Source organism: Notamacropus eugenii, chromosome 1 (assembly GCF_028372415.1).
Source record: "Notamacropus eugenii isolate mMacEug1 chromosome 1, mMacEug1.pri_v2, whole genome shotgun sequence".
NCBI classification, from domain to species: Eukaryota; Metazoa; Chordata; class Mammalia; order Diprotodontia; family Macropodidae; genus Notamacropus; species Notamacropus eugenii.
In genome coordinates, this window is record NC_092872.1 from 697746793 (window position 1) to 697772407 (window position 25615).

Consider the following 25615-nt stretch of genomic DNA (forward strand, 5'->3'; position numbering starts at 1 on the left):
CTCATTTTACAGATGAGGAGACTAAGGCAAAGAGGGCAAAGTGACTTGCCCAAGGTCACACAGCTAGTAAGTTCCTGAGGCTAGATTTGAACTCAGAAAAATGAGTTTTCCTGACATCAGGACCAGCACTCTATTCACAGTGTCACCTTCTGAAAGTAGGTAGGCTTAAGGTGGATCTAGGATAACAGATATATTAGACAATACAGGGAGAGTTAGACAGGATAGGTACTTGGAATGGTACAGGGAGCAGGAGAGCAGACAGGTGGAGGATGGAGATAGGAAAGAGACCAGCCCAGACTAGATAGAGATTCACCCAGGGAGCTTTGGGAGCCTCAGCTGCGGAGGCTGTTTGAGGTCAGATGCACAAGGTCTAGGGAGTTTGTACTTTTAGATCTAGTGAGCAATTGGGCCCATTAGAGGTTCTTGAGGAAGAGAGTGGCGTGTTTAATGCTATGTATTTCAAAGATTCATGGCATGTTCTGATTTAGAGAGAGAGTGTCTGTAGTCAGGACGGCCATTTAGGTGGGCACTCCAGCAGTTTAAATGTGAAGAGATAAAGGCCTAACTAGAGCAGAAAAGGGTGGGTACAAAATTATTAGTTGTTATAAGATCTTAGGGACTTTTGGAATGTTGGGAATGAGGAAGAAGGGAAAAGACTAAGACAAATCAGGCTTTCTGGCCTCGTTGGCAGAGAAAGTAATTGTACATGTCATTGATGGAAATTGAAATGTCACAGAGTAGACTTTATTTTGTGGCGTTAGACAATTGATACGTTTGGTTTTAGACATGTCCGCTTAGAGCAATCAGAACATTTGGAGCAAGAAGACGCCTTAGAGATTATCTGTCTAGTCCAACCATCCTATTTTCCAAATAGAGAAACTGAGGGTCTGAGAGGGCAAAGTACTTGCCCTGGTTCCAATGGCAGATTTGTGGAGCTCAGTTTCAAATGAGATAATATTTGTAAAAAGCAAACAAACAAAACCACTTAATACAGTACCTGGAATATAGTAGGTGCTTTATAAATGCTTACACACTTTTGTGGTGTTTAAAAAATTCAAGAGGCCTAGTTTCTGGGTGATTATTGTATTAATAATGCTAGCATTTTACAAAAAAAGAGGTCAAAGGTGAATACCAAAGACCCTCATGGTGGTGAGCTCCCAGTTTCTATACCCTTGGAAGAGTGGGTTTTCTTAAGAGTGGCAATCAACCCTAATTGCTTAATGATTAATGAGAAAATGAATATTATAATGAGAAGTGAGCTCATTCCAAGGAGGGGCTGAGAGAGTAACATGATGTCACTCTTGGACGAGACTATCTGTACACCCAGACCACCCCAAGCCTTGGGCAATCCAGACAAAGGACCTACCTCTACCCTCCACCCAAACTTGCCTGAGTGAAACACACTGAGCAGGAATTCACCTTGGGCAGAATTCACCTTAGATAATAGTCTAGGTGGGGTGAATTTTTGGCAGAGGTCAGTAATGTCCTGCAAAGACTGGGCTTTGAATAAGTAGGAGATGGAAAAAACCTGGCTCTTCCCCATAATTGGTTATTAATAATCATTTCTCTCATTTTCCTTCTCTAATAGAAAGGGAACAAAATAGAGTGAGGTTCAAATGGTGGTTTGGGGGATGGGGTGGGGGGAGGGGTAGTGCTGTGAGATAAAGGGAAGAGGGCCAGTTGGGGGAGTGGTGGAGGCAGAGAGATGAGAGGCTTGGCCACCCAAGAGGAACTGGAGCCAGTCAGAGACAAGGAGCAATATTACCCATGCTTCTCCACAGTACAGACATGTGAGACACAAAAGTGTGTGTGTGTGTGTCTGTGTATCTGTGTCTGTGTGTGTGTGTGTGTGTCCATGTGTATGTGTGTGTGTGTGTTTTAAATTAAGGAGTTTGGCATTTGAAAGGTCATGCCCCAGAAAGTGCCGCCAGCCCTCACTTGTTAGTGAAGCTGCCAGCCTCAGCTTGTTAGTGAAGGCACCGGTCTCACTTCGTTAGTTCTGACACACTTGAATACACGTATACTTGGAGCTGACTATGTAAGGATGCCAGCTCCATGGTCCAATTCAAGCCATTTCATTGACTCGGTGACTTTTCTCCCTAATTAGATGTGGATTCACTGGGCTTCTGGCTTGTCCCTGGGGATAAATGCTCTTGGGTCTACCCTCTCCATTTTGGTTCTTTATGTTATCTCTGATCACTGGACTGAGACACCAGAGCAGAGATATGATAAAAAAGGAGGAGAAAGAGATGCAAGATGAGACACAGACCCCAGGTCATGGTTCCTCCGTCCTTCCCTTCCCCTCACTCATGCTCATATTCTCTTTTCCTGACCCTCTTCCCTTATCCTGGGGAAGATGTGGGCAGAACACTTGTGGGGAGGAAATGAGCCCACCAGAGTGCTTTGAAGGGTAAACATCTCCTTTCTTCAAGTCCAAAGCCTAACTAGTGTCCTGGAATAGCTCAGGACAGTAGAAGTTAACTTCTGAAGACACACGAAAAGACCCCTCCCCCATCGTTATCTGTAACAGACTCAGCTTTCATACCAGGAATGTGAAGTAGAACAGACATTTATTAAGCTCCTACTATGTGCAGAACACTGTGCTGGGGTTTAGTTAAGACCCTGGTCCTTGCCCTCCAAGATTTTATAGTCTAGAAGACACTAACACAGGTAAGTATAATACATAACATAATGTGATAAATGCATTAGTGAGGTGCAGAAAAAAGTGTCATGTTGGGTTTAGAGGGAAGATACATTATTAAAGGAAAGCTTTCTGGAGGAGATGGTGCATGAAATGGGCTTTAAAAGTTGATTATGAGTTCAACCGGTGAAGAGGATGAGAGAGATTCCAGGCATGAGGACCAATTTAAGCAAAGACATTGGGACTTAAGAACACAGAAGACATCTGGGGGATACTGAGCGATGCCAATTTAAGAGCAGAGTTTGGATGATAGAGATGGTTAGAGAAATAGAATGGCACTAGATTATGGGGACCTTGAATAGGAGGTTATGGAGTTTAAACTTTATCCTGGAGGTAAATAAGGAGCCACCAAAGACCTTAGAGCAAAGAAGTGACATGGTTGGATCTCTTTGTAACAGAGATGTTGTTGGTGGTAGTCTAGTGGATAGACTGGAGTGGAAGACAGTGGAGGTGGTAAATACTGGGAGACAGCTATTTACAATAATCCAAGCAGGTGGTAAATACTGGGGGATGATGGCCATGGAATCAGAGATGAAGAAATAAATATGAATCATGTTGAGATAGGACCTGATGTTGATTGGCTATAGAATAAATGAAAATGCATTTATTTAGCACTTACTGTATGCAAAGCACTTTGAGCTCAAGGAGTTAGCATGGGACTTGGTACATTGTAGGTGCTTAATAAATGTTTATTGACTAACTGAATCCATATTCTAATTGGGTCAGAGAGGAAAGTGTGGATTATAACATATAGAGATTTTAGCTGCAAGTGGAATAGAAAAGACCCATGGACCCTGAGGTAACAGGAGAAAAATCTAAGACAAGATTTTTTCCCCCAAATTTATTTATTTGTTTTCAGTTTTCAGCAATTACTTCCATAAGTTTTAAATTTTCTCTCCCTTTTCCCTCCCCCAAGAGTGCCTGCAATCTTATATGGGCTCTACACATATATTCCTATTAAACTCATTTTCACATTAGTCATGTTGCATAGAAGAATTAAAACAAATGGGAGAAACCATGAGAAAAACAAAGCAAAAGAAAAAAGAGTCTTCTTCATTCTGTGTTCCAACTCTTTCTCTAGAGGTGGATGACATTTTGCATCATGTGTCCTTTGGAAATGTTTTAGGTCCTTGCATTGCTGAGCAGGGCTAAGTCTATCAAAATCAGTCATCATAACTGTGGTTGTGTAATGTTCTCCTGGTTCCACTCACTTCCCTCAGCATCAGTTCACATCAGTCTTTCCAGGTTTTTTGAAGTCCTCCTATTTGTCATTTCTTATAGCACAATAGTTTTCCATTACCTTCATGTATCACAACTTGTTCAGCCTTTCCCCAATTGATGGGTATCCCCTCAATTTCCAGTCTTGGCCACTACAAAAAAAGCTGCTATAAATATTTTTGTATATGGGGGTCCTTTTCCCATTTTTATGATCTCTTTGGGATACAGTCCTAGAAGCTATATTACTGGGTCAAAGGATATGCACATAGCCCTTTGGCCACAGAAACTCAAGATTTTGAATCCAGTATCCCAGATGAATGGTGATGACTACAGACATAGTCAAATCAGAAGTAAAAGAAGTTTGAGGAAGAAAGAAAATGAGGATGATAATGAGATAATGGGTCAGGTAGAGAGGTACCATTCTCTGTGTCTTGAGGAGCAGAAAAGAAATAGATGGATTTCATAGCTCATCAAGGAAGAGATCCAGGTCAATCCACTTCTGGAGTAATTAAGGCCCTTCTGCCCAATCCCTAATGTCTGTCTGAGTGAACTTTGTACTGCTAAGTTCCTCATCCTAAGTTACCCAAGATGACTGGGTAAAGACCATAGGAGTCTTTTGGTGGAGTGGTCTCTGATCTCATCAAGCAGGATGGAGAGGTGATTCTAACAGCTGTGCCTGCCAGTCTGGGGTGGGGGGTGGTAATGAGAGAGAAGAGAAGGGAAGGAGCCAAAGTGGGGAGGGGAGAGGAAGGAGCTGGGGATGAACAGATGGAAAAGGCAGAAGCTCATCTGTGTACCCTATCTAGAGCCTGCAGGGCCATCTCCCTGGAGAAGAAAAGCCAGTCACTTTCACCCAAGATTGGAAGCTGTTGAGACAGTCAGTTGGACAGAAATAAACTCAAAAGAAGTCTGTTTTCCTAGAGCCCAGCTCAGGCCAAGAAAAACAAGAGTGGAATTCTGATACTGAGTCCTTGTGTCTCACTCTGGGTCAAAGGTTTGCTTCTGAACCCCATGGAAATCTTACCCAAATTTCCTGTGTCTTTGCAGACCCACAAAGCATCCAGAATGAGTTCTGGCTTCAGGGGCAGAGGGGGACTATTTCATGGAGATTTGGGGAAAGAACTTATTCTCAGTGGAAAGAACTCAGATTTTAGAGTCAGAGGGCCTGAGTTCGAATCCTGCCTCAGATGCTCACTACCTGTGTGACATTGGGGGAGTTACTCAGCTTCCTTGGACCTCACTTTCCCTTCCCATCTGTAAAATGCTAGACTTGAGATCAATGACCTCTAAGGTTCTTTTAGCTCTGGAGTTATTATCTTATGATTTTGGTGTCTGTAGCCTCAAAACTGCTGGAAGAAAGAGAGATTGGACCAGGGTCTCTTTTCCTCTAATTAAATCTTTCTCAAGTATCTCAAGACCTGCCTTTCCTGAAGCAGGGGACAAAGCAGTTTGAGATGAGGGAGGACTGAGCCTTAGCTCATCTCACTCTAGAGGGAAAGCAGGGACCTGGTAATATGGGTGATCAGAAAAAGGACAGAGTTAGTCTGAGACAGAAGGGAGATGGACAGATGGGGGCACACTCTACTTAGAGCCAGGCCTGGATTTTACCACAATTGGGAAAGAGTTGATGTTAGGGAGTGAAATGTATGATGCCCCTACACTATAGGTATGGAAGACAGTGGAAGGTGGGAGGTAGAATGTGGGCTCCTCATGCCCCTAATTAGTGTGGAATATACATCCTAAAAATCAGGATGCAGGGAATGCATTTGAAGTTTGGAGACTTTCTATATATTGGGGACATTACCTGGGCTTGGGGGATTATCCATTGATTGGGGATTATTTAGGTTTGGCATTTTCTGGATTCGGGGATTATCTCTAGTATGAAGGTCCTCTGTGAGTCTGGGGATTATGTGTGATTGGGAATTTTGTGCAATGGGCATTACATGACTTTCCATTGTCCTAGCTCCTTGGTCCCAATAGATCGCAGAGTTGCTCTTGGTCTCCACACCCCTCATGCTTCCTGTCTTCTTTCTTTCAGATGATGGGAAGTTGTCCTTGGAAGAATTTCAGTTGTTTTTTTCAGATGGTGTCCTCAATGAAGAAGAACTTGAGAAGCTCTTCCACACGATTGACTCTGACAATACCAAGTAAGTCCTCACCTTTCCCCCACCACAGGGCTGTTCATATAGTCTAGGACCACTCCCAGCCCATGGCAGCCATGGCTTTGTGGCTGCACCAATCTAAATGCATGCTTTGGGGTGAGAAAGACAACACTCTCATATGATGATTTTCAATTTTCCTCACTAGGGGAAGGTAGCTTCCTTAATCTACAAACAGCCGTTTGTCCAAAAGTCAAGGAATTATAGATTACACTGGACAAGATTCACAGAATCTTCAGGGACCTTAGAGGACCCCCTTGCCTCTGTTGTAACAGATGGGCCCACATATCCGAAATCTTTCCTGACCTCTTTCTAAGAGGGAAGGAGAGGATCTATTTCTTCAGTGTAAAGATGGCAAAATAAAGGCCTTGGGGAAAGAAGGATAGAAAAAAGGATCTCTTAGGAACACATAGATTAGGGGTAGCATTTAGGGTCCTAGGGTGAGGTATGGTCCCAGAAGGCTTTTGCTGCCTCATTCTAAAGCCATCCCCACCCTGTGTCAGAGAGCCATGAATTGTTGGGGTTCTGAGGAACCCAGGCCAGGCCCTCAACTGTACCAGGAGATCATAGAATCACAGAATCTCAGAGTGACAAGGGACCTCAGAGGCTGTCTCGTCCAACCTGTACCTGGTTAAAAATCCCTCCCCAACCCATGGATTTCCTGCCTCTGCTTAATGACCTCCAACAAAGGCTTAGATCTGGCTCTCTCCTCTGGGGCCAAGTAGAGTAAATCTGGCCCTCCTGTCAGGATCTCCCAGAGCCATCTCCGATCCAGGATCCACTTCCCCATATCTTAAGGTCTTACCATATCACATGTCCTCGGGGCTTCTCACCTTTCTGTTTTCTCTCTTCTGAATGCTCTCCATTGATCTATGTCTTTTCAGAAACATGGAGGCCAGAACCAGATATGCCTTGAACAATGCAGAAGATAGCTATCTTTCTATCTAGCCACATATATATATATACCTACATGCATGTATACACACACATACACACATACATCTATGTGTATGTATCTATCTACACAATACATGTATACATACATACACACACATACACATGTGTATATATCTGTATATGTGTCTATCTATATACATGCACATGTGTATATACACATATGTCTACGTATATGTGTGTGTGAGTACATATCTATATCTGTCTATCTAATCTATCATTCCCTTCATTCTGGACACTATGTCTCTCTTAATGTAGCCTGAGACAGCATTAGTCTTTTTAGGTGCTATGTACCCTATTGACCCTATCATGGGCAGCTAGGTGGCTCAGTGGATAGAGCTCTGCGGCTGGAGTTAGGGAAACTCATCTTCCAGAGTTTGAATCTGGTCTCAGACACTTCATTGCAGTATGACCCTGAGCAAATCATTTAACCCTGTTTGCCTCAGTTTTCTCATCTGGCAAATGAGCTGGAGAAGGAAATGGCAAACCATTCTAGTATCTTTGCCAAGAAAAATGAAGTGTCAGATATGACTGAAAAATGACTGAACACCAACAGCAACACCCTATTGACTCATAAGTATATTGAGTTTATAATCTACTGAAACTCTCAGGTCTTTTTCATGGGAACTCTCCTGAAAGTCTATCTTCAGTGGCCTTTCCTACCCAAGCTCCAACTCTCTGAGGGCTTGACTTCCTTGACGCAGCTTTTCAGGACCCTTCCCCTGTCCTTCCTACGTACTCCCTGATCAATGGCCTGATCCAAGGACTCTTTTATTCAGTACGGTGAACATTTATTAAATTTCCCCTATGTCAGTCAGCTTGTCAACTAGCATTGTTGGGCTGAGGGCTAAATGCCAGTCACTGAGGACAGAAAAACAAAAAAAGAACAATCCTTGCTCTAAAGAAGCTCACGTTCTTCTGAGGAGAAACAATACATGCTGATAAGTATATATAAAATAATTTCCAAGGAGGGAGGAGACAGGAATATAGGAGATGCCCTTGAGATGATCATTAACTGGAGGTTGGGATTCCAAGAAGCAGAGGTGTGGAAATATTCCAGACACGTAGGCCAGATTGACTGGAACATAGAGGGAACAACAGGAAATAATTCAGGAAAAATGTGTTGAAGGCATATTGTGAAGGGCTTTAAATGGTTTGTATTTTATCCCAGAGGCAGCAGGGAGCCAGTGAGAATTCTTGAGCAAAGGAGTGACATACACAGTCTTGTGTTTAGGAGTATCAATTTGACGGTTGTATGGAAGATCGCTTGAGAGGGAAGAACCTGGAATCAGAGAGACAATTTGGGAGACTGTTGTAGTAGGTGGTAGTAGGGAGAAGAAGAGAGGTTCATTCTGGCAAAGAGAAGGGACATTTCTTCAGAGACTAGAGCAAAAGAATAGGGAATGGGGAATAACTATTGATCAAAGTATTTGAGTAAGGAATTAAGGAGAAAAGGGAGCTCATGATAGATGGTCTCAGTTTTGTTGGTAAAATATGAAACAGTGTTTTCTGCTGAAAGAGTGAGGACAGAGAAGGGAAGATTCAGAACATGCCTTGAAAGAGAGTGATAGTTAATCAGGGAACCGTAGGATTGTCATGCAATGGTGAGGACCCAGTTGAAATTAGCTAGCATTTTCATAGTGAACCAGTCAAAATGGATGCCTGACTTCCTCTGTCAATGTATGTCAGTGCACAAGAAAAGGAAGGGAGAAAGCAAAATAGTAGGAATTTGAAAGGAATGGGTATTGATGAAACAAGATCAGAGATTTGAAGATAGAGGAGAGTGTAAAACTAAATGGGTTGACGATCAGGTCAAGATTAGAAAGAGAGGAATGTGAGAACAGAGCAAGGGTTGATGGCTTGGAAAGCAGGGAAAGGTAGAGTAATGGGGGGAGAACAAAGAATACGTTTAGGGAGGGTCAAAGCACAGGAGGTTGTCACAGCTCTGGATTGTGGAGGTAGAGTACTAGTGGTACTAGATAACATCCCTAGAGTGAAGATTTGGGACATGGGGGTTGAGGTGGGTGAACTTTTTACATGACAGGCATTTTTCTGTGATAGACCTGGAGCTTCCTAAATACAAGGTTGCTTGCTCAACCATCAGTCACCATCCAAGTGAAATTGATTTTTCCTCTCATAACAGAATCGTGCCCTTGGGATCAAAGCTTTACCCTTCTGCTTCTTTCCAGATTTTTCCTGCATAACATCCCTTGCACAACATACCTTGAATAATTCAGGATGGGTAAATTCAGAATCATTTTGCTACAAGCAGAGAAAGTCACCGTGTTCCATACATATTTGCTGACATCAGTTTTGTGCCCAGCTTTGACCCTACGAGGGATCTTGGAGCTCATAATCTAATTGAGGAGACAAGACTTAAACATATATGAAGAAAATTAGTAGCAATATCAGGCTATAAGCTCTCTGACATCAGAAACTATTCAAGTCAGGAAATACCTCATAAGCAACCTACTATGTTCTAGGCTTTGAAGATAGAGACCAGAATGAAATAATTCCTGGCCCCAAGGAGTTTACCTTTGTGTCCCATCAGTACCTAGCATGGTGAATAAGTAAATAAATGAATGAATGAGGAAATGAATGGATAAGTAACAAATGATTGATAAAGACAGTAAATTCTAGGACAGTCAAGGCAGCCTTGATGAATAGATGGATGGATAGATGGATGGATGGATGGATGGATGTTAGATGTTGGACACCAACTGTTTTCTAAAAAAAATCCCAAGAGATGGGGAAGAAGAGGGATATAATGGGAAATCTAGATGTTAAAAAATGTCAATTAAAAACTTAATTTAAAAAGTCTTAGAGTATGCATACATATATACATACATATGTGTGTGTTCATATGTGAGTTATGAGTACAGTCTCAGAATTCACTGAACTCCTCTCAACAGAATGATCTGATGCACACAGACTTTTCTGTAGATTTCATTTCCAGGTTGGCCAACTCACTCCTTCAGTGCCATCCTTGGGCCTCTCCATCCTTCCTTGTTGACCCCCATATCTACTCACGGCTGCCTCTGAGGCTGCCTGAATCCTGACTCAGTGGTTCTGTCGACCCTTGGATTGCATTCAGTGGTTTCTGATTAAGTCTCTCTCTCCCCGAGTTCATTTTCTCTTCCCGCTTTCTCTTCCTTTCATCCCTACATGGTTGTTTGTTTTTGAAGAGGGCCTATGATGGTCAGTCACTGGAGGATCAGATCACTTTCTGGCTGATTTCTGGAGGTCTTTCCCTTGAGTTTAGTCTGAGCCCTACATATCCTTCACAAGCCCCTTACCAGCTACTCAGGCAGCCAAGCTCCCTCTGCTTGTCCAGGGATGAGTCTGACTCTTCCCCAGCCAGACACTCCTGACTGTCGCTGTCCAGCTTTCTTCTGACCCCCTCTGGTAGCCTTTGCTTGCCGTCATCTCTTGCTGTTTTCTCTCTCCGGTTTCTTGACAACAGGTTCCCTCACTCTCCACATCCCTCCTTTTCTGAACTTCTACTTTCTCTCAGCAGTTTGCATCATCTTCTTTCATCTCTCCCCCTGTGGGGGATTCAGTGATGGGGATTTCTGCCTGCCTCACACAGGCCACCTGTCAAGCATTTCTCAACTAAATAGGAACGGAAGCCCACAGACGGTCCCATCTGCATTACCATCATTCCTGACCCCACCAAATGGGGCTGATCTCAAAGCCACGAATCCTTTCAACGAGGGATTTGTGAGGCCGCTTGCATCTCCATCCAGCATCTGATGACTCACCTCTTTTATACCTTTGGTGCTCAGTTCTAAAGGTGACGAATCATATAGAAAGAACTCTGGTTTTGGAATCAGGCAGACTGGGTGCAGGACCTGGCTCTGCCATTTCCTAGCTATGTGACCCTGGGCCAGTTAATTAACAACTCTGTGCCTCATTTTCCTTATCTGTAAAATGAAGGGGCTGAGCCTGGTGGCCTCTAAGGTTCTGTCCAGCTCTAGCATTATGTGGTTGGGGGTGTAATGTGCTTATAGAACAGGACCAGTGCACCCTCAGAGTCCTCCTAGGGAACATCTATAGATTTTAACTAATCCTCTCTGGACATATCCCCTCCCTCTCCCCCTTGTTGTTGACTTCATTAGTCACTCTAATAGTAGTCCAAAAGCAGGGAATATTTTGCATTTGAGTAGGATCCTCCCATCCCATAGAATCAAAGACTTAAAATTGGAAGGAACCTTAAAGACCATGGTATTAAACCCCCTCATTTTACAGATAAGCAAATCAAGTCACAGAGGTTTGTTTTTTTTTAAGTGACTTGTTCAGGGTCACTCATGGCAAGGATCTGAAGTGGCACTTGAACCTGAGTCTTCCTGATGCCAAGTCCAGTCTACCACATGGTGCCATCTCTTAGAGGCTGCTAGCCTTCCTCCCCCTTCATTTGGGATCGAAACCTAGGGTTCCATCCTAGAGTGCCCTGAATTGGATACTTGAAAATGGAAAACAATCCTCGTTGTCACTCACACCTGGGGTTGGGCAGATGCCAGTGCACTGACTCTCCAATTCTCTCTCCCTTCTTCCCTCCCTCTGCAGCCATGTGGACACCAAAGAGCTGTGTGGTAGGTGCCCCTTGGCTTAATGGGTGTGGGATGGGGAAGGGTACTAGAGGGGAGGATGGGAAAGGGCAAAGCTATCTAGGGAAAGGGGGATCCCAAACAAAACTAAATAAGAGGACCTTGGAGGGAGGAAAAAAAGGGAGAAGGGGGCAAGAGGAGCCTAAGAATGGAGATGGAAGAGGCAGAAACTCTCCCAAAGCTAATGCCATCCACATTTACTTCCCCACTGACACCTTTCATTGGCCCCCTTTGCCTACACCCCACCCACGAATACCTTCAGTCATCCACCCCAATTTCGGGCCATAACGGCCTTCTCCATTATCCCAGTGCAAGAACAGAATTCAGATGTGGCCTGATCACCCCATGCCCTCTTCCCCCTTCCCCTAGATTATTTTGTGGACCACATGGGAGATTATGAGGATGTCCTTGCCTCCCTGGAGACCCTGAACCACTCCGTCCTGAAGGCCATGGGCTACACCAAGAAGGTGAGTACAAGCCAGCCTAAGGCAGGAGGGACTACTCTCAATCAATCACTAAGCATTTATTAAGAGCTGTCTATGTACCAATCACTGTGCTCAGTGCTGGAGAATGCAGGCTGTGGAGGTCATGGTCTGGCTTGGTTCCCAGGCCTAGGAGGAAAGGCTTTTCTTTGTGAATCACCTTCATCTTCAGGGACATACATGGAAAGTGACAGATATGGAGGAGACTGGATGTGTTCGGGGAAGCCCTGTTTGATGATGCTTTTGAGGGATTCATGGAGGGCACAACCCCCCTATGCCTCCTTGTCCTGGGTCATTCTGGTCCATCTTCCTCCATAAACCCTCTGTGAAAGATCTATTTAAGGTTCTGGGAGCCATATGCTGGACCTCTTGGTATTTCAGTTCTTAAAGCCCTTGGCTTCATTGTCCCATTCTCTGAACCTGTGACTCATCTATCCCCTTCCATGGTCCTTTGTGACCTAGGTGATGTTTCATGACATGTCGAGCCTGGGTCCACATCACTGACCATACACTGCAGTCTGTTTATGCCCACCATCCTCCTAGACAACTTCCTTTCTACAGAGCCTTTTAAAGGAAATCCACACTCACTCCAGAGTTCCATAATAGCAATCCACATAGGAACAATTCAATTCTGTAATGCCAGCAGCTCCCACAATCCTGCAACATAGGGGAAGTATTATTATCCACATTGTATGGATGAGAAAACGGAGGTAAAGTGATGTGGCCCCCAAAATCACACAACTCAGAAGTGTGAGAGTCAGGATTTGAACTCAAGTCTTTTCCCACTGAACCCATGATAACTATGATACAGTAGAAGTACCATTTGGAAGGGGGCTTATTGGAGAAGCTCCAAGGGGATTTGGCTGCCTGTGAGATGTCTTATACATGCTAGATAAAGAGTGCTGGGCCTGGAGGTGGGAATACCCGAGTTTAAATCCTGCCTCAGACACTTCCTAGTGATGTGACTCTGGGCAAGTCACATAATCTAACTCTGTCTGCTCAGTTTCCTCAACTGTGAAAAGGAGATGATACCTACCTCCCACAGTTGCTGTGGGGCTCAAATGAGATAACATTTCTAAAGCATTTAGCATGATGTATAGCTTCCTCAGCAGAGCCTCTGACCTTATGTTGGTGAGATGGGGGAGGGAGAGAAGAAAGGGGATAGGGAAAAGGGAGGACCGCTCCTTTTCATTCTGTTTAACACCCTTCTGCAGGGCCCTGGGGATCGGAGGGTCATAGATTCAGAGCTGGAAGTGGGGCATTAGGAAGAGTTGTGTGGCCACCTTCTATCCCTCCTTCTCAAGCTCCGGATGGAGACCCCAGGTTGAGTTCCACCTCCTAGGAGAGGTGGCTGATTGGGTTGGTCCTGATGAGAGGAGAGGGAAACATGATCCTGATTAAGGGGCTCTCTTCAAGGCTCTGGAAGCAAAGCTCCCTGAACAAGTGATGATCCAGATGAAAGAACTGTGCTGACTGTGGGGTGGAGAGAGAAGGGGAGGGACGGCCAAGCTGACTGCAGCCTGATGAACCCCAGGAGCCATCCCCCAGCTCCCTAGAGTCTGGAGGTGGCAGCTCTACCAGGGATGTGGAAGAAAGGAAGGGACTGCCCCCCACCCACGCTACCCCCTCTACCCCCTTGCCCCCACTTTGGGCACCCCTAAAGAGACAAAGATGTACAGCTGCTGGAGGCAGTGAGGTCGCGAGCTAAGGGCTGGAGAATACAAGAAAGGGAAAAATGTAGTCTCTGTCCTCAAGGGGTTCAAGGTTTGGTGAGGAGAGCTCTTGGTTAGAGCTGAAATGAGGAGCCCTGGGTTCAAATCCCAGCCAGAGGACCAGGAACAAATAATCTCACCCCTTTGAAGCTCAGTTTCCTCATCTATAAAAAAGAGATAAAAATACTTGTACTCCTTAACTTGATGTGAATCAGCTCAGTCAGCTAGTATTTATTTAGTACGTACTGTATACAAGCCACACTACTAAGTGCTGAGGATACAAAAAAAAAAGTCAAAAAAATCAAAAGAAATCAAAAAACAAAATCCCACATTCTCTGGACAGTTGAATGGGGAAGACAACATGCAAACAACTATGTTCAAACAAGATATATACTGTATAAATGAAGGGTCACTGCAGAGGGCAGGTAGTAGCAGAAAAGGGGGGCCAGAAAAAGCCTCCTGCAGGGAGTAGGATTTGAGCCGAGCCTTGAAGGAAGCCAGGAGCCAGAGACAAGGAGATGCCCTGTAAGCCTTAAAGCTGATATATTATATTTATATACATAAATGTGCATTATTAGTATTATCAGGTCAGGTTGCTGTCCCAGTTTAGCTGTCTGGGGAGAATGGGGTGATGTTTTTTCTCTCCCACATCAGCACCTTGGGGTGTCAGAGGGACCATCTGCCTTTATGAAGAAGGAAAGGGAAGATGGAATCCTGATTGATGGGGGCACCATTTTCTTTCAGTCTCACAGGCTTTCCCTCAGGGATCTGGGTTGTTTTATTCTCCCACTACTGGAGAAGAGGGTGGTTATGGCTGATGTGGGAGATACCTTGTCATTACAGACCTCTACTTACTTGTTGGGCAACTAGGTGGTGCAGTGGATGGAGCACCAGGCCTGGAGTCAGGAAGACTCATTGTCCTGAGTTCAAATCCAGCCTCAGACACTTACTAGGTGTGAGACCCTGGGCAACTCACTTCACCCTGTTTGCCTCAGTTTCTTCACCTGTAAAATGAGCTGGAGAAGGAAATGGCAAAGAACTCTGGTATCTCTGCCAAGAAAACCCGAAATGGGGCCATCAGAAGTCAGGCACAACTGAATGACTGAACAACAGCAAATTACTTACTCAGGCAGTCAGAGAACTTAGGGGCACAGAGGAACAGATCTCAGGCATTTGGTTTTCATTAAAAAAAAATTAACTGGAAAGGATAATCGGTGATTATAATTCAGCAAAAAATATCAGAACCTGAAGTAATTTTCTGAGTATTAATTAACGTTAGAAAAAGACAGCCTGACCCACAGCAAATCCTCCTCCTTCATCTATACAATTACAATGCAATCTCAAACAGCCCATGAAATTGCCCGGTCTGGGGAAGAGACAGCCATTGTTTCTCTTTCTGTCTGACTCTCCCTCTCATTATTACTGTCTTCCTGGCTAGCTTTTTACCCCATTTCTGCTTGTTTCTCCCTGTCTCCCCACCTCTCTTTGTGTTGCTTTGTCCTTTCTCCTGCCTTGATCTTTCCTGACTGTCTCTCTTTTGACGACTCTCTCTCCCCTTCCTGCTGGTCCTTTCCCCACACCCTCCCTCCTTCTGTTTCTCTCTCTTCCCCTTCTCTCTCTCTCTCTCCCTCTCTCCCTCCCCTTCTCTCTCTTCTTTCCCCTCTCTCCTCTCTCTTTCTCTCTCCCCCTTTTCTCTCTCTCCCCTTCTCTCTCTTTTTCTCTCTTCTCTCTCTCCCCTTCTCTTTCTCTCTTCTCTCTCTCTCTCTCTCTCTCTCTCTCTCTCTCTCTCTCTCTCTCTCTCTCTCTCTCTCTCTCTCTCTCTCTCTCTCCATCTTCTCCTATTGATGAGTGTTCACACCAAGGTACCAGTGTAGTCCCTAAAGCCCTGCTCTCTGTTCTCCTACCCATTAGACTGCGAGTTCCTCAAAAGCAGGGACTGTTTTATGTCTTTCTTTGTATCCCCTGTTAGCACTGTGTCTGGCATACAATTGTGTGGTTCATCCTTCATTCTTAAAGAGAGCCATGACATCAGGGAGATGATGCCATGACTTGCAAGTGAATTGGACTTAAATGAGGCAGGACTGTGCAAAGTCACTGCCTCACTTTCTCCTCCAGATCCTTCTGGATCCAGTGGCCAGATATAGATCAGGATGACTAGAGATGGCCCAGGATGCAGTGGGAGACCTTGGCCTTTTGAAGCTAGGGTCTTTTCAAATTCTCGGAAGTGAGTCAAGGCAAGGGGAGGTAGATGGTGCCAGGAATAGAGCACTGACCCTGGAGTCAGAAGGACCAGAGTTCAAATCCAGTCTCAGACACTTGACACTGTGTGACTTTAGGCAAGTCACTTAACCCCTATTACCTCACCTCCCCCCCCAAAAAAGAAATGAATCAAGGAATGGTCCATTTAATCAAATAAATAAATACACAAATTAAACTGGGAGGGGAAGACTGAGGGTTGCTGGTCAAAGAGAAACAGTGCCTATTTACATTCCCCCTGAGCCTGGGGGGGAGGGGCCCCAAATAAGCATTAAGTGGTGTTTGGGCAGGGACCTATTGTTGTCTAATCATTGAGATCCAGAGCAAATTGGGTTTAAGAAGCTTAGTCCTTGAGAAGAAATCTAGCCTGTTTTCTAGATAGATTTAATTCACCAAAATTACCCTTCCTTTGGGCAGAACACCCTCACGTAAGGCATGATATCCCATGTGAGGAAAGGATGAGCTGAGTTGCCCAACTGGAACTGGCCATCTGGGTTGCCATTCGGGACGCTTAATAAATGCTAGTTGACAGACTGAACCCAGTCTTCAATTCTGGGGCACCACAGAGCAGGCAACAGAGAAGGAAGAGGTTCAGTTTGGGGAACTATTCAAACAGAACACCTCATACAGGTTGTCCCTGCTCCCCCCATATGTGTTGACTTTAGGTATTTATTTTAATAAATTATAATATTTATTAAAATAATGCTATGTGTTAATAGAAACAGCAAGGAATTAAAATGCAAGTTCTGTAAAATCCCAACTAGAATCCGAATGTGTCTAATGCATTCAATCAGAAATTAACTTAAAGCCCAAGAAAGACAAACACTTTCAACATTATAAAGTATTGCAAAACAATTGGCAATTTTCAGTGATCAAAATTGTGGGTTTTGCGTTTTGTATCCTTTTCTTAATCAGGAAAAAATATTCTTTTTGAATGTTATATAACGTATGTATAAAACAAGACAGAAAACTAAAATATGTTGGCTCTTTGGGGGCGAGTAGAGGGAGGCATTGTGGGAAGGAGGTGTAGACTGCCTCTACTGGGTAGCGGTCACTTCCCTGACCCTATATGCCTCTTCCAACACCCCCCCCCCACCTCCAAATGCTCCCACACACTTTGTGCTCCTCATTTTCTTTCTTCCCTGCCCCCCCCCCCCATCACCACCACCACAGGTCTACGAGGGGGGATCCAATATGGACCAGTTTGTGACCCGTTTCCTTCTCAAGGAGACAGCCAATCAGATCCAGTCCCTACTGAGCTCTGTGGAGAGTGCTGTGGAGGCCATTGAGGAGCAGACCAGCCAAATACGGTGAGTGAAACAATGAGGAGCCTTCTGTACAGGTCTGTGCATATGTTTGTGTACACAGTTGGTGCTTAATAATTTCATTGCAAGAGCACTGGAATGCCTCAGTTTTGCTGTTAAGTCACCTTTCAGTCATGTCCAATGCTTCATGACTCCATTTGGGGTTAAACCTGAGTTTCCTCTTCTGTAAAATGGTGTCAGTAACATACTCCTCCTACCTCCCTTAAACCTTCAAGAGTTGTAGAGGTATCCTGTCATTGTTCTAGTAAACACAGAGGAACAGTGATGGCCAAGGAAAAAAGTGCCAGACTTTGAGCAGGAAATTCAGTTTAAGTCCCAACTCTGCTGTTTACTGCTAGCTGTATGACCTTGGATAAATCATTTCCCCATTCTGGGACTGTTTTTTTTTCATCTATAAAATAGTGATGCTACTTATGTCAATTCACACAGTTTTGTGGGGTTCAAATAAGCTTAGGTAAGTACAGTGCTTGCAAACCTTAGAGTGCGATGTTAACATGCGTGCACATCTCTGCACACTGGGTGCCTGTACTTGTCTATGTCAAGTCGCTAAGCATTGATTAAGCACCTGCTACATTCCTGAAGCCAGGTCAGCTAGGTGGCACAATAGAGAGAACACTGGAACTTGAAGTCAGGAGGACCTGAGTTCAAATCTAGCGTCAGACAACTTAGTAGGTGCACAACCCTGGGCAAGTCACCCTACCTTGTTTGCCTCAGTTTCCTTATCAGTAAATGAGCTGGAGAAGGAAATGGCAAACCTCTCCAGTATTTTTGCTAAGAAAATCTTAAATAGGGTCATGAACAGTCAGACATGACTGAAAAACGACTGAACAACAACATGTTCCTGGCACAGTACTAAGAGCTGTCTCTGCTTTCAGGGAGCTCACAGTCTAATGGGGAAAATGTATATGTATTCATGTATGTGTGGCCATTCATTGTATGTCTATGTTTTCAGGTAGAAAAGGAAATGGGGACCAGAATTCCTTAGGTTCGACTTTGCTACTGGAGAGTGGGGTGTGGGGAGCTTTGTCCCTGTCTCCAGTACAATCTGATCCCCAAGGAAGCCCACTTCTGAACCTGTTCTTGGACTAGAAACCTCCCAAATCAGTTGATAGGGGTGGAGGAAATGGGAGAGATTAGTCATCTGTCTGGAATTTGGTGGGGACAGAGGATCACTTCTTTTCACTGTTTCCCCCACACACCCTAAATCAAGGTTCATCATTTCCCTCAGGGGTGGAGACAGGGATTAGGATTGTGAAGGGTGTGGGTCTCATAATTACCATGATGGGAATGTGTCAGCAAGGGATAGAAGCCATCAGCTTTGGTAGGATGCCGAAATAATAATCATAGGAGCTGATTATGGATGGAGGACGTTGAGGCTTTGCATCCATTATCTTATGTCCTCTTTCTAATAAATTCTATGAGCTAGGTACTATAGGTCTTATGACCCCAGTTCACAGATAAGGAAACTGAGTTTCAGGGATATTGAATGACTAGCCCAGAGGGACTTAGCTACTACATGTCTGAAACACAATTTGAATTCAGGTCTTCCTGACCAAGCATGCATAGAGAAGCTAGAATTCATGTAACAAATGAACAAGGGACCCATGTACTGATGAAGCTGGAGCCCAGAAAGGCACCGCTATTGCATGGAGGGACTGACGCATCTTCTATTAGATAACTGAAGAAAGCTTAGCTCTCTCAGTGTGTGATGGGAGAGCAGTGTTGAATCCTTCTCCTGGCCTTCAAAAGATGAGACCAGTGTAGAAACAGCCCCATGTGTCAGGAATCTGATGCTTCCCCTAAAGTCACCGTGTATTTTCATATGGTGGTTGCTCTACAGACAGAACCCCAGCAAGCCCAGCCAAGGTGTGACAGATACATGGTATGGCAACCCAGCTCCCTGCTATACCCCCAACCACAGACTCTCATCTGACCAGCCAGGGAAGAGCTTTCCATCTGGTGAGTGGAACCGGGGGGGGGGGGGGGGGGGGGGGGGGGGAGGGGGAGAGGGGAGTGTTCGCTCAGGGTCCCCTGGAGGGCCACTCCATTATAGGAAGTTTCCTGGATCGTCCCATTGTTGGGTCTCGGACCATGGGGCTGAGCCCAGGACTCTCGGTGTGGAGGTGGGAGGGGTGGCACTTGGAATTTCAAGGGGACTGGGGAAGCTCTCACCTAAGATAGATCCATCCTGGAACAGAATCCTGAAGTGGCTGGGAGTCACCAGCATTCAGGAGGTGGTATGTTAGCCAATCAATAAGCATTTATTAATTTATGTATTATTAAGGGAAGGTATTAGTAGTAAGGGAGACCATGATAGACCTCCTGCAGGAGATGGGATTTGGGCCAAATCTAGAAAGAAGCCAGGCAAGAGAGGAGGCAGAGGCCACAAAGGAGACAGCCCCCGCAGAGGTATATCTGGGGAGGTGCCTCCAGCTCCAGTCTGGGCCAGCTCACCCTTAGCTCACTGCTGGCTCCTTATCCCCTATACCACCATCCATGGCTTCCCAGGGTCCTGGGGCCCTTAATGAACTCCTTGGCTTTTTCCACTCAGGTTCTCCAGATGCCAAGGAGGAGGGGCTGGAAGCACAGATCAGTCGCTTAGCTGAGCTGATAGAGAGGCTGGAGAATAAGGTAAGGAAGACCAAGGGTTGGGTCCTGCCTCCCTCTTCTTTTCCCCCTCCCAGTTTCCAGTCCTGCCCTAGAACCCTAGTGGTAATGCTGGCCTGGAGACCCCAGCCCCATAGAGGCTTCCCAGTCCTCACAGTCATTAGATCTATAGGTCTGGAAATTCAACTTTCAAGGGGTTTATTTATGCCACCACCTCCCCCTGCACCCCAAGAACTGAAATCTCACTTGGGATGCGCTTTAGCCAAGAGGTGTTTGGAGCCTTGATATTTTATGATCTGGACTCCCAGTTTCAAGCTATGGGTATGGTTAACAGAAAGATATGTGTAAGGCCCTTTTCTATTAAAAACAACAACAACAACCAAATTCCTTAGTAAAACAGCAGACTGATAAAGTTTGATAAAACAAGGCTTCCCTGATTTTGTCCTCCAAAGCACCTGTGTTCATCCCTTTGCTTATCCTAGGCTACTTCCTACTTCCCTCCCTCCTTCTGCCCTCTCTCTGAACGCTTGTTCCAGGATGGCGTGGAAGGGATACCTGTTTCAGGCATAGGTTGGACCAGATCCCCTCCAAGGTTCATCCAACTCTGAGCCCTAACACTTTATGATTAAAATCGCAGCTAGGTGCTGGGAAGGAGAGGTTGTTCCTCCCTTAAGGGATCCTTAGTCCCTTAGGGAGAGAAAACCTATCTTGAAGGAATTCTAAGAGGAGGCAGAATGTGATGTCCCCTCTTTGCCTGTCTAGGAGGGAGTGGGGGGCAGAGACCCCAGAACATCCCTGCACCTTTGGCATGATTTTATCCGAAGGAAGAAAAACGATGCTGCTTTCATGTCCTGTCCCTTGTCTGGGGGTGTCAGGCACACAGTGGCCTCTCTGACTGCAGCTACACAATGAGCCAATCTGTTCCCATGTTTGACTTTTATTTCAATGGGTCTTTAGAGTGGAGGAGGAAGAAGATTGGGAGAAGGGAATGAGGAGAGAGGTGGTAAGAGGTGGGGGGAGAGAGAGGAATGTAAAAAGAGAGAGAGAGGGAGAGAGGAAAGGAGAGACAGAGAGAGAGAGAGAAGAGAGAGAGGGAGAGAGGAGAGAGAGAGAAGAAAGAGGAGAGAGAGAAGAGAGAGGAGAGAGGGGGGAGGGAGGAAGGTAGGGAGAGAGAGAGAAGAGAGGAGAGGAGAGAGAGAAGAGAGAGAGGAGAGAGAGAAGAGAGAGAGGAGAGAGGAGAGAGAGAAGAGAGAGGAGAGAGAGAGAAGAGAGAGAGGGGGGGGGAGGGAGGAAGGGAGAGAGAGAGGAGAGGAGAGAGAGAAGAGAGAGAGGAGAGAGAGAGAAGAGAGAGAGAGAGAGAAGGAGGGAGGGAGAGGAGAGGAAAGAGAGAGAGAGGGAGAGAGAGAGCCTGTTATTCAGCTGCCTTGTAAATGTCATCAGTGCAGTCCTGTGGGGCCTTGAACAAGCCAGAAGGAATTGGGGAGGAAGCCATCTGGACAAGGTGTGAGACTAATGGTGACCCAGGAGAGTTCAGCCCCCATTCATTGAGTTCGAGGGACACCACACTTCACCCCGGGGTCTACAGAAATTGGACTTTTTCCACCTGACCCAGGGTAACAGGACCTATTGAAGGGACACTCCTTGGGAATAGCCAACAGGAACTGAAGCCTTAGAAACCATCAGCCGTTCCAAAGCAGCTGAATACCATTAATCTCTTCTGGTCTCTCCAATACACCCCAATGAGATAACCAGGGAAGGAATGAGTTACTGATTTTCTACTTGATGGATGGGGGAACTCAGAGGTTAAAGGACTTATCAATTCCCATGCTGTGAGTTAGGGGCAGGGCTTAGGGTGGGAACCTAGTGATTCCCATTTCTGCAGCACTTTATGATTTACAAAATACTTTCCTTGCTAAGACCATCTGATGTAGGTAGCACAAGTGTCATATTCCCATTTTGCTGATGGGGAAAACTGAGGTTGGGGTCAAATAACTGAGAATCACAGATTTAGAATTGGAGGGGCCCTGCAGGAATCATTTAATCCAATTCCTTCATTTTACATTAGAGGAAATTGAGGCCCAGAGAGGGAGTGTCCAAGATCAGATGGTTCAATAGCAGCAGACCCAGGATTCAGACCCAGTTCTCCTAAATCCTCATCCAGGACCATGCATTGAAGAGTCAGGAAAAGAACTCTGGCCTGTATTTCTAGGTACAGCCATGAGAGCTGCTGAGTTATTGGCATCCTATTGTGATTAATGATTGATTAGGAGTGCCAGCCTGGACCAATCAGTAAGCAGACACTGTGAGTGTTGTTCTCGGGGAGGGGAGAACTGGGCCTTGAGCCCTGATAAGCTTCTCTTGGAACCACTGAGCAGAGGGAGGTACTTGGGAAATCAGTAATTTAGAGCTAGGGTGGACCTTTCAGTTCAGGCATTTTTCAGCTTCATCCGACTCTTTGTGACCCCATTTGAAATTTTCTCAGCAAAGATACTAGGAGTGGTTTGCCATTTCCTTTTCCAGCTTATTTTCCAGATGAGAAAACTGAGGCAAATAGGGATAAGTGACTCAGACTCCATCAAATCCAACACATTTTACTGAGGCAAATAGAGGTTAAGTGATTTGCCCAAGGTCACACAGCAAGGCAGGATTTGAACTCAGCTCATCCTGACTTTGTGTTCAGCACTCTATGCATTGAACTCCCTTGTTGCCCCCAGCCCCTTAGACCATGGATAGGTTTACAGCTTACAAACTGTAAATGTCCCACCAGCCATTTATCTTCAGTGGAGCCAAATGTGATTTGATGGGAAGCCTGGTGAAGGTCCATAGATGGCCTGGGACTATGAGGGGCCTGCCGCTAGGTGGGTGGAGGACAGCTTTGAGTCGACTAGAGGAGGCCAGAGTCAGAGCCAGCCTCACATGCCTGGCCCCCATCCCTGGCCCCACATCCCTAGCCCCCATCCCTGGTCCCACATCCCTGGCCCCACATCCCTGGCCCCACATCCCTGGCCCCCCATCCTGGCCTCGCATCCCTAGCCCCGGCAGGAGGTGCTCAGCAGGACCAGAGAGCCCAGGTTGTCATAACAACTTGGGGCAGCTCAGGAGGAAGGCTTTTGGAGTCTATTATTAGAACGCTGGTCGTCCTAACAACCAGGGCTCTTCAGAGATGGCAGGCTCACGGGCTGCGTTTCCTCATTATCTCTGATTTGTTTTCCTTCTCTTGTGCCCCCCACCTCCACCGCAGCCCAGGAAGGGGCGGGCCTAGCTGTCAGGCTGGCCTGTGACTAGTTGGGGCAGCAGCTGGCCCCAGCCCCCTCCCATCCCCTCCTTCCTTAGCTCCCTGGCCAGTGCTCCCCACAGGTTCAACCTTTGACCCAGCATCACCATCATTACCATCACTAACATATCACTTTAAGGTTGCGAAGCACTTTGTATGGTATCTCATTTGATCCTTATAACACCCCTACAATGGAGATGCTATTAGCATCTCCACTTTGCAGATGAGGAAACTGAGGCAAACACAGATTAAGTGCCTTGGTGCTTAATGGTCCCATACCTAGTAAGTATCCCAGGCAGGATCTGGGTTCGGATTTTCTTCTGATCATTGCCTCCCCAGTCCACCCTTTCCTGTATTATGCCAGTTCCTTTTTACTTCCTTACAGCATAAGATAGATTTTTTGTATCCTACCGAGTGTGTGTTATTGTCTTTTTTAGCCAATTCTGATTAGAGCAAGGTTTAAGCTTTGCCCAACCCCCTCCATCTTCCCCTTAATCTTAATAGCTTTCATGCCTCTTTTATGTGAGATAGTTCACTCCATTCCCTTTTCCCCTGCTCCTTTTTCTCCCAATTTACCCTTTTATTTTGTTTTTTGGTGGCGTATCATCCCATCAAAGTCACCTTATATCTGCACCCTCTGTCTATATATACTCCTTCTAATTGCCCTTATAGTAATAAAGTTCTTAAGAGTTCCAAATGTTATCTTGGAAGGATATAGAAATATAGAAATAGAAACAGTTTAACCTTATTGAATGTCTTGTTTTCTCTTTCTTTTTTCTTTTTTACATTTTTTTTAATGTTTCCCTTGAGTCTTATATTTGGAGATCAAAATTTTTTTTATTCAGCTCTGGTCTTTTGATGAAGAATGCTTGAAAAGTTCTCTATTTGGTTAAATGTCCACATTTTTCCCTGAAGTATTATATTCAGTTTGAACTCAGATTTTCTTTTTTTTTCAATTTACTTATTTTTAGTTTTTAAGATTCACTTCCATAAATTTTAAATTTTATTCCTCTTCCTCCCCAAGACAGCATACAATCTAATATGGACTCTACACATGCATTCCTATTAAACACATTTCACATTAGTCAGGCTGCCTGGAAGAATTATAATAAATGGGAGAAACCATGAGAAACAAAACACAACAAAAAAGAAAATAGTCTGCTTTGCTCAGCACTCAGACTCCATAGTTCTTTCTATAAATGTGGATGGCATTTTCCATCATGAGTCCTTTAGAATTGTTTTGGGTCCTTGCATTGCTGAGAAGGGCTAAGTCTATCAAAATCAGTCATTACACACTGTGGCTGTTTCTGTGAACAATATTCTCCTGGTTCTGCTCACTTCACTCAGCATCATGAACTCAGATTTTCTTGACAAGGTCTTGGGTTCTACCCACTAGATGCCTTCCAGTTTCTTCAAATCAGACTCCCAGAAAGTAGCACCTCAGAGATTCCTCTGGCCCAGAGGAGCAACTGCCCTGGTGCCCCGTGAGAAGACCACAGAGCCACCATTCAGTCCTAGCCCCTACCTCCTGCCTGGCTCAGCCCCTCATAGCCATGGACATCTGTCCTGTTCCTTCTTTCCTTTCCCTGTCCCTTACATTGAGGCACTAGAATACAATTCGTCCCTACTTGCCCTGGAGAGGCATCAGAGATATAATGGAAAGACTACTGGACATAGTCAGAGGGCTTGAGTTTACCCCTGAGCAGCCACTCACTGTGATCTTGGTCAAGTTGCAATGTTTTGGGCTTCAAATGCGCCATCTTATGATCTCTTAGTCTGGCAGTTCTCTAAAGAAAGGTACCCTGATCTCTGAGGGAAGAAGAGTCTGGCTTGTGGCAGTGAGTGATAGATGGAGGAAGAGGGGGTACTGAGGACCAAGTCAGGGCTTGGGGGGTTATGTCCAGGTGGGAAAGAGAAAAAGGGAGGACAGAAGACGGGGTCAAGGACCAGGCACTGGGTTCAGCCTTTCCTCAGCTTTTCAGATTGCATTAGTGTTGTAAAGACGAAATTGTATTAGATCAGTGAAAGATCTAATTTGGCCTTTTATAGCCTGAATTTTGGCCACTCCAAAGCACTCTTTCCTAATATATGGCATTGCTGTTATAGGAGTAAGTGTCCCAATAATGTTATTTTGCCTTGCATTGTGTTTTCACAAAAAAGATTAACAGGGTTAGGTAGAGTTTGCCTGTCTACATAAAAAGCTAATTCAATCCCAGGCAGTGGATGGCTGTGACAGTAGAGCTTAGAGATCCTGTCATCCAACTGCTCCATTTTTCAGGTGAAGAAACTGAGGCACACCGAGGACAAGTAACAACCCATC

General features: G+C 45.2%; 1 protein-coding gene across 3 annotated transcripts in view; it reads left to right on the forward strand.

The window, feature by feature from the left end:
- Positions 1 to 25615, forward strand: part of NECAB2 (N-terminal EF-hand calcium binding protein 2) — a 52911-nt gene that overhangs the window by 12067 nt on the left and 15229 nt on the right. For 2 of the 3 annotated variants that reach the window (XM_072636170.1, XM_072636171.1), the window contains exons 3-8: positions 5958 to 6066; positions 11599 to 11624; positions 12009 to 12106; positions 17263 to 17399; positions 19255 to 19373; positions 19966 to 20045. In XM_072636170.1, the coding sequence (XP_072492271.1) occupies positions 5958 to 6066; positions 11599 to 11624; positions 12009 to 12106; positions 17263 to 17399; positions 19255 to 19373; positions 19966 to 20045 (569 nt within the window). The remainder of the gene's footprint in view (positions 1 to 5957; positions 6067 to 11598; positions 11625 to 12008; positions 12107 to 17262; positions 17400 to 19254; positions 19374 to 19965; positions 20046 to 25615) is intronic. The other variant, XM_072636172.1, reaches the window with a different exon arrangement.